The sequence below is a fragment of the Echinops telfairi genome, unplaced genomic scaffold (assembly GCF_000313985.2).
Source record: "Echinops telfairi isolate 266 unplaced genomic scaffold, ASM31398v2 ScPeMD7_44;HRSCAF=162, whole genome shotgun sequence".
Taxonomy (NCBI): domain Eukaryota; kingdom Metazoa; phylum Chordata; class Mammalia; order Afrosoricida; family Tenrecidae; genus Echinops; species Echinops telfairi.
The window spans coordinates 12809498-12818710 of NW_022103942.1; the positions used below are offsets into that span (position 1 = coordinate 12809498).

Consider the following 9213-nt stretch of genomic DNA (forward strand, 5'->3'; position numbering starts at 1 on the left):
TGGCTCAAGTAGAAAGAAAATGTTTTGAAAATAATGGCAACAAATGCACAAATGTGTTCAACACAATAGATGTATGTATGGGTTGTGATAAGAGTAGTACGAGCCCCCAATAAAAAGATTTTTACAAATCCTTATTTTGAGTAACGTCTGTTTGTGTGACCATTGTGATGAATTATCAAATTCAGCGTAAGTAGCACTGCGTGGGAGGAAGATTTGGTGTCAGAATAGGTAACAAAGGATGGAGCCTATGCCTGTACTTGCCTCATGGCAATAGGGAAGCCAGGTGTCAGATATGTCCACATCTATGCTGATTCTTGCATTCGCTGACAAACCGACCTCTCGCCTGCATGATTACTGTACTGTCTTACCTCATAGACTTCTTCCGACTGTTACTGTCCTTCAGTCTATCTCTAACCAGCATTCACAGAAAGATGCTGAGAAAAGTAGACTATAGCACCCATTTCTTTCTTTTTTTTCTTGCTCTTATTTTTTTAAAAAACATTTTATTAGGGGCTCATACAACTCCTATCACAATCCATATACACATCAATTGTACTTCATTCTCAAAACATTTTCTCTCCACTTAAACCCTTGACATTAGGTCCTCATTTTCCCCTCCCTCCCCGCTTCCCGCTCCCTCATGAGCCCTTGATAGTTTATAAATTGTTATTTTGTCATATCTTGCCTTGTCTGATGTTTCTTTCTTAAACTCCCCGAGGACATCCATCATAGAAAGAATCCACGAAGCCCAAACCATGGCCTACAAGGCCTCCTGTGATCTGGCCCCTCCTACCACACCGAACTCCTTTCTTACCACTGCCTTCCTAATGGTTATTGCCCTCCAGCAAACGTTTTCCACACACACGCCATACTTGTTGACACCTCTGGACCACTGTCGTGGCTGTGGGTTTTGTGTACTGTGCTCAGATACTATGAACTTCCATCTTGCTATTTGAAAATCAGCTCAATGTCAGTCCCATAGAGAAGCCATCCCTGACCTACTCACCCTACTTTCTTATTATAGTTCCTCTCTCCTTCAGAGGATCTAATGCTTAATTGTAGCAGCAGCCCCTGTAGAAGGTAAGCTACCAGGCAGTGCTGATAATGCATGACTCAAATGGACACTGCAGGGATTTAACATAACAAACAACATCACTCTTTATTTTTGAAAGTTACAGAAGTTGGGTGGCACAGAAGAGGGAGAATCACAGGGATGATGAAGGTGACCAGAACCTTGGTTCCTTTGGAGTTTCCCTTGTGAGGTCTGCGTGCCCCTTCATGCATGCACCTTCTGAGACCTCAGTCAGTGGCTGGAGAGAGAGAAGAGAAGAGTCAGGGAATCCCCTGAGCCAATACGCCTGAGTGTCACTCCCTGGCCACTTTTGTCTCTGCTCACTTGGCCTACATTTTAAGACTGGGCTGCAGACACAGCAAAAATCTATGAGGCCTGGTGTCATCCCAGTGCTTGTCATGGAGATACTTGGCATAGAGGAAGGTCAGGTACACACACCAGGACCGAACAGGAAGCTCTGAGCACACAAGGTGGCTTCCTAATCTATACATCTTAAACCTGTCTCCAAGCACAGTTCTTGTGACAAAAGCAGCAGAACGGTGGGTAAGGGGGAAACTCCTAGACACATGTGTGTCCATAAAGGCACACAGTCCATGGACATCAAGAGGCCTGGGCACCTGTTGTAAAGCACTAGATGGCTTAATAGGCACACAGTGGGAATGAGGTCCAGTGTGACATGAAGAAGCAAAATGCATTACCTGAGTTTCCTTCACTCGCTCTCTAGCTCCTCCCATCCCCACCCATCCCACGCTTACTTCTGAGACCACGGGAGACTCATACCAGACCCAGTAGAGGTGGCCTGCTGCACATCCTGCTGCTCCTGGGACGTGGTGGGCACAAAGCTGGAGGAGGCTGTGGGCACTGGGGCACTTTGGGGTTCTTTGGGGCTCACTTCAGTCACAGTCATTTGGTCATTAATGATGAACATGCTGGAGAAAGGAGGGGCCTCAGACAACAACAATCCCTCCCACACTGGACAACCACTTTCCTGCCATGCACGACTCTGCCTGCCTCCCTGACTCTTAGGCCGGTACCCTTTTCCCTCACATAGAACCTGCCTTTGGAGAGCTGTCTGCCACCTTTCCTAGGTGTATAGGTTCCCCCACCCCAGACAGAGTTTCATACTTGCTTTTACCTTTATACCATGCAACCGGCTGGTTATTCTAAGCATCCTATTCTGAGATGCACACAGAGTCCCAGAGAAGTCATGCAACATTCCAAAGGGACAAAGCTAGTGAAGGCTGGCGTCGGGCTGAGAAGTCACTATGCCACAGCCTACATCCTATAAACCACTAGGACGGTGTGCTCATGGGATCTACCTTTTGGAATTCTACAAAACTGGGGAAATCCTGAGGAATCCCATGTAACCATCCCATCCTTTGACCATTGTGTGGGATGGTGTTGCCCCTGTGATCAAAAACACAGCACTAACCTGGAATCACTGTCAATCCTCAAAAGGAAGTTCCGTTTGAAGGCGCAGACAGGACGCTCACACATACTATCAACTTCAAAGACAAAGCACAACACAGACAGTCAGGGTTACAATGCATTACCCACTCAACAGTGGTGTTTATATCACGGCACACTGAGGATGTCACACAGGGACAGCTATCCCTGGGAGGTAAACATTTGGGTGGGCAACAAGAGGTGCAAACTCTTCCAACTGATAAGTCACCGCTCTGTGTTGGGTCCTGTGTCAATCTCTTCATAAGTATATTTGCCATATTTTACACAATAGCCCAAGAGAGGGAGATTACTAGACTCATTTTGCAAAGGAGTCGACCACGAAGTTAAACAGGTGCCCCGGGGGGGCATAGTGAGGGTACATGATGAGAGCTATCAAACTCTATGTCCTGTGCCTCTACCACCTGGGCTGTGGTAAGACAGGCAAGCAGTCATAGCTGTGGGTTAGTCAAAAGTGAGTTGGGGGTGGGGCAGGGTGGAGCTGGACAGCATACAGGGAAAGGGAAGGGAAGGGAGCAGGGAAGCCTGTAGACCTCTGAGTGGGAACAGTGGGGAGCAAGGGGGAGAAACTTGGCACACACTTACCCTCCTTGAACTTCCCACGGACAGAGAAGAAGATCATCCTTCTCTGAAAGAGAAAAAAAAATGCAGGCTCCCAGGAACCTGCTCCCTCTCCTACCCACCTCTGTCCTCTGTCCCTGGCTCTGCACAGCAGCAGTGCTCACCCTCTGGATACATGTGTCCACCACGAAGGAGCTGAGGTCATGCTCGGTCCTGGGCAACACACAGAGGAAGTCCACAACCTCCTTTTTTGTTTGTTTCAGCACGTGAACACATGGCCCTGTGGGCAAAGACGAGAGATGGTCAAGAACTGCCTCACTCACTGGGTCCCTGTGATTTACCTTCACACCTCCTGCCTCATCCAATCTTCAGTCTCAGACACATACCAATTTCCTTGAGCTCCTTCAAAATCCTGTTCTCCGTGGAGTAGTTGGCCAATCTGACTCTGGGAAGAAAGTAGGAACAGAAGGTGGAGGACTGGCCAGTGTCTGCTGGGAGTCACAGGGCCAGTGCAGTCGTCTGGTCTGAGATACTCACATGGGATGACCCCCAGGGTCGAAGAGAGTAGTCAGTGAGAAACAGGCATTGTTGTGGTAAGCACTCAGGAGACTCACTCGGTCCCCATCATCGTAGATAATGTAATACCTAATGGGAAGCAAGGGCTCCTTAGAGACTTAAAGACCCAACTGCCCCCACCATAAGCAGGCCTGTGCATGGGCATATGGGCCCATCTCAATGTGTGTGCTGCCTCACGGCACAAAGGGCTCTTACTGATTCAGGAACATCCAGACTAGATCCTTCAGGGCCTCTGATTCAAAGACACTCCCCTGGAATGAACATGGATTTCAGGACCCTAGCTGACATCCCCTCCTTACACACCACTCTAATCCCTGCTTGGTCCTGCCTTCTCACCTTGCAGGCTGCTAACTTCATGTCATTCCCAATGCCAGAGAAAACAGGTGAGGGCAACTCCTGATCATCCTGGGGAAGGGAAGTAGATGTCAGCAGGCAGTGCTGACTGGGGTTGGGGCACGTGACGAGGAAAAAGGATGGGCACCGGAAATTAGGAGAGGTCAGAGGTCCTGGTAAAAGCCAAATGGTAAAGGGTCCTAGAGATGCCATGGACATGCTTATCAAGGGGTCTTTACCAGGAGTTGGGCTGCTAGTGAAGAAGGGCAGAGAAAGTCCTCAGGCTTTATCAGCTTCCCCACGGGGGCTTCCTTCCCAGGGAGATTAGGGCCAGATCCAAACATCTAACCTGGGCAGGGTCTAAGGGACTCAGGGCAGGTTGTGGGTGGCATTATGTAGCAGGCAGAGGAATCAGGGGAAAAGAAACATACTCACCAGGCTTATTAGCTTGGGGACCGAGTCCAGGAGGTCACTGCTATATGTCAAGGCAAAAGAGAAAATCAGAGGCTTGCCGCCTTGATTGAAACAAGGACAGCACACAGGATCACTGATGTGTGTGTCCCACTCCTGGGTGTGCCCTTTCAATGTCAATGCCCTTTCAATGTCAATACCCACCATGGACTCACTCAGACAGAGAACTGGAGCATGCCAGCTCCGTGCCTCTGTCTTCCCCAGGGTATCACAAGACATAACTGACCTCATGTTGCTGGGCTTATCCGGAGAGATGATGAACAGAGGCTTTCTGCCCGCACACATCTCTTCTGGCTCCAGCCCTTTCACCTCGTCAATCTGCCCTTCAGCCTTCATTTGCAATAAAAACAAGAAAACATGAATCAGGGAGTGTGATCCAGGAGGGCCCTTCACCCCAATTCCACCATCTCCCACAAAACGCCTTATCACCTGTCTTTTGTCATCACCCTAATGCCTCCTTCCTTCCCCAGTGAGCTCTGGCGAATGCCTCTCACCTGATTTTCTAAGAGGTCCCTCCTCTGGATGTTGGGATCCTTCTGCCCCCTGTTGGGCATGCCAACCATCTTGTAACATCTGGTGTTGCTCTAGTTGAAGGACAAAGGCTGTGGTGATAAAAGGCTCCAAGAAGTGACATCTGGGAAAAATCTGCCCTCCCCAGCTGCCCCATCCTCACCACCACCCTCAGCACGAGCAAAACTAAAGGCCTCACTTTGGGCATGTTCTCCTGGATCTGAAGGGAGAAAGCCGTGCCCTTTCTAATATTCAGTCCCATTTCAGTAGCATGGTGCATCACTCCTTCTAGAATAGGAGACAAGGGGTCAGGTGGATGAAAGGGCGCAGCTGAACCGGCCTCAGCACCAACCCTTCCCTAAATTACCCTCTAACCACCCCTCCCACAAAGACCACTCTGCACCCAACTGCCCTAGAATGACTCCTATCTTGTATACCTGAATCTGAGTGGACCTCCTGAGGAAGGTCATGCGCTCCCTGACAGCCCTCATCTCTTTTCATCTTGGTCACCTACAGAGACAGAGATGGGGATTAGTGGCTTGGGCCTCAGGTGGTAGGAGGGGGACCTGTGATGGAAGAAGTGGTGGTGGGTCTGAGCGTGGCCACACACCTCTGGAGTCGGCATTCCTTCAAACATTTCTGTGTTTCTTGACTCCAGCTCCTTCTGCACAGCCTCGGGTACCGCAGAAGCGATGTCAAAGGGAGGGCTCTGCAACGAAGGCGAGAGACGTGGTGGGTAAATACCAGGACCTTTAAACCCCAATATCAAGGAAGACATTCCCATCTCAGCATGCCCAACTGCTCCCAACTAGCCTTGCCTAGGTCCTGACACGTACTATCCTCATCCCAAATCTTGCTGCTGACGTTCTTCAATGCAAGCTCAATGCTGGCACCCTCCTGCAAGAATTCGGCCTGCCCTTTCTCACAGTGACATTCAGGGAGGAGCTACAGCAGACCAGAATCCTAGCTCAGCTTGGACCCTCCACTGTTCTATACCCACTTGCTTGTCTCCCTGTGCCAGAGTGAAGGGAACATTGGTTTGACCCTGGGACAAATTCACCAGCCAATACCAGTCACCCATCATGCCAAATGGAGTTTTGTAGCATCAGCAAGGATGGAAGAGGCCACCATCATGATGGAAATACTGCGTGAATAGAGACCCAAGCATGTGTTCCTTACACAGAGCTTTAAAAGTGTTTCTACTCTTAGACCAATATCCCTATTTCTAACTTTGATATCATATGGGGTGTGATAAATACTGTTTTTCTGTATATTCCAACATTTTCTTGCAAATAATCATCTTCAATTTTTATAAAAGGCTCCTGCTTTCCTAAGCTTCTGGGAGAGCCTTCTTCAGGCAGTCCCCGCCTCCCCCTCTGACAAGGCCTCCAGAGACTCTGCCCACGGCCTGTCTCCTCCTCCCATCCTTCAGTTTGAACTAAACTAGAGCCAAGCAGGGGGAGTTGCTCCATCTCCTTGCGAGTGGTTTACACCATTGTAGACAGTCATTGCCTTTCTCCCTGCCTCCTGCCTGGTCCCTTTTCCTTACTTCTCCCAACATGACTTTAGATGCATCAAGGATGAAAACATCATGGAAGAAAAAGCGCACTTTACCGGCACCCCATGCCCCAGCAGTGTCCCCACATGGGATCAGCACAATTCCACCACCCTGTCTCCCCTGCACATTATGTTCATTTTGCCAGGACACTCACTGTGATGCTGGAGAAGCTCTGGGTGCTTCCATCCTGCCAGTTCCCCTCCATTCCTGCCTCCGGATCTTTTCGCTCTCTCTCCACATTACCCTGAGTTAGATCTCCTGTTTGATATGTGTCACCCTCCTTGGAAGATGGACTGTGATAGGGGGTGCTATGGTGATACAGAAACAGAAGGTTATCATAATGTTTGCTCAACCATTAATCTTGTCCTAGTATTCTTCATCCTACCGGGATGTAGGGTAGAAGAGGAATGAGAACTTGAAATCTAGTGTCACATATTCCACTGGGACATGCTTGCTACCGTGGTCACTTACTATCGTACTCCAGACCTGATTAGAGCATGCCTCCTTGCCACGTGGTCACCTTGACCCTGGAGAGGTAACTGATCAACGCCAGGACTGGCTTCCTCAGAGCAAGTGGGAACTCTCCTTCTCGGAATACAGCCGGATCTAGCCGATTGTAGAGAATCATCAACTTTGTGTTTGTCCTCTGAAATTGTAAACAATATATTAATCGTGGTGATGCCAGAAGTCCAGGGGTGGGCGTTGGAACAAGGATGGTAAAGAAACATCACTGATTTTTATACTGTAAACAGAAATATACCCCCGTGCTACCAAGGCTGAAACATTCCTGTGGTTCCACTTTAGGGGATCTGAGACGTGGGCAGTGTTTGTAGCCCAAGGGGGAGCCAGCACAAAGGAACAGGGTGAGCAGAGGGTCCTTCCTACTCATCTGATCCCAGTCTGGGTGGCCTTGGAAAATTGCATAGCATCTCTTACCCTGACCTCACTCTTTTCTTGTGAAGGAGTAAGAAGATGGTCCCTGAATGTTCAGTGCTACAGTTCAAGGTTGACAGGCAATCTGCATGTTTTGAATGAAGACTTTAAGGAATGAAAGACAGATCTGAAGAAAACAGACAAAATGAAGCCTGGAGAGATGAAATGATGGAGAATATTCAAGAAGGGGAGGAAGAGTTAGAGGGGACACACTGAATGCATCTCACACACAGTCAATTACAGTCTAGAAAGGGCAGGAATAAAGGGATACTTAAGGAGACCATGGCAGAGGAATTTCCAAAAGCAACTCAAGACACCAATTGTTAAAATCCCATTCTAAAAAGTCAAAGAAAGCTACCTTGAGACAATTCAGTACTTGAGAAAAGAGGGAGTTTCTATTATGATCAAAGTTTTCATTCTTGCCTGAATAAAATAATGACAAAGGAACTCTTATAAATTTCTGTCCATCTCAGCATAGGAAACAGAGTATCCACAACAAACACATAGGCAAATGTAGGGATTGGCATGTCCACAACCATGGGGGACATTTTCAATGAATGACAAATAAAACTCGTAAAGCCGACTCTGTTAGATGGCGAAGGTTTAACCAGTGTGGATCATAAAATTTGCTTCATTGACGTACAGCATGGCTCATTAAAAATCATACATGGAATATTATCTTGCAGGTCATATGCTGGACCAATAAACAAGCCTCTCACTGCCCCTGAGTCCATTGTGATTCATAGGGACGGGATAGAGCACAGGAGAACTGCTGCCCCTCACTCCCCCCCCCAGAGGCTGGTGTTTGAACTGGTGAATTTGTAGTGAGCATCCCAGTAACCCCAGGCACTGCAAACAAGCCTGTAACACTCCTATAAAATGGAACTCACTGCCATGCAGTCAATCCCAGCTCACAAGGACACTATAGGACATGGCAGAGGTGCCCCCTGTGAGTTTCTGAGACCGGATCTGTTTACAGGAGTGGAAAGTCTCAACTATCTCTCAGACAAATCTCTTGAGGGATTATAATCTGCCTTGAATGGCTGGGGTGAGGATTAAAGGGTAAGGTGGGTTGCTAGCCCATTCCCAAACGTGTAATACAAATCCCAGGACGGTAAATTCCCCACATGGAAATCCACGGGTACCTTCCTCACTGCCCAAGCCGAAAATCACTTGACTCAGGCCTTTCTCTTCAACCAGGAGAAGGACGTCACCGGAGCCAGGGTGATTCACAGAGAGGTTTGCCATGCAGTGCCCATCGGCCCCTTCCTGATGCTACTGGCAAGTCACCTGCCCACCGCACTCGGACAGGATTTGGGGGTTTCAAGGATGCGAGGGGAGTCGCGTGCCAGAGTGCCCCCCTCCTGTTCCCCGATTCCTGGGCTGACCCACTCACCCATGGTGTGGCGTGCGGCCAGAAACACGTCCCCACTGTCCTCCCTGAAGAGCACGGGGGCTGGAGCCCGGGCTGGGGTCGATCAGAGCGGGCTCTTCAGGAAGCCGAGAGCCGTCCACGAACCGGCTCCACGAGGACGCACTGAGACGCACGTACGTCAAGATGGCGTCCGCACAGGAAATCTCTTCCCAAGATCATAGAGAGGAGCCACTCTACCACCAGCCCCACTCTGACTTCCTCCCAAGCCGTGTACCCCCCACCCCGCCCCCAGAATAGCGGATGACATCCAGGAAGCCTCGGTTCTGAAAATCGTGGCTAAAAATGCCAGAAGTAAGTTTA

The 9213-nt window shown here is 49.2% G+C and overlaps 1 protein-coding gene across 1 annotated transcript; it reads right to left on the reverse strand.

Annotated features, from left to right (window-relative positions):
- Positions 1-1159: 1159 nt before the first annotated feature.
- LOC123521721 (nuclear RNA export factor 3-like) lies at positions 1160-8940 on the reverse strand. Its single transcript, XM_045290627.1, has 18 exons — positions 8875-8940; positions 7017-7191; positions 6700-6853; positions 5598-5696; positions 5425-5497; positions 5187-5275; positions 4972-5061; positions 4704-4807; positions 4442-4481; positions 4010-4078; positions 3869-3924; positions 3635-3742; positions 3484-3542; positions 3262-3377; positions 3122-3164; positions 2505-2577; positions 1853-2001; positions 1160-1310 (listed from the first exon to the last, which is right to left on the reverse strand). Exons 1-18 carry the CDS (start codon positions 8876-8878, stop codon positions 1300-1302), a joined length of 1512 nt encoding a protein of 503 aa, XP_045146562.1. The 5' UTR covers positions 8879-8940; the 3' UTR covers positions 1160-1299.
- Between the last annotated feature and the right edge of the window lie 273 nt (positions 8941-9213).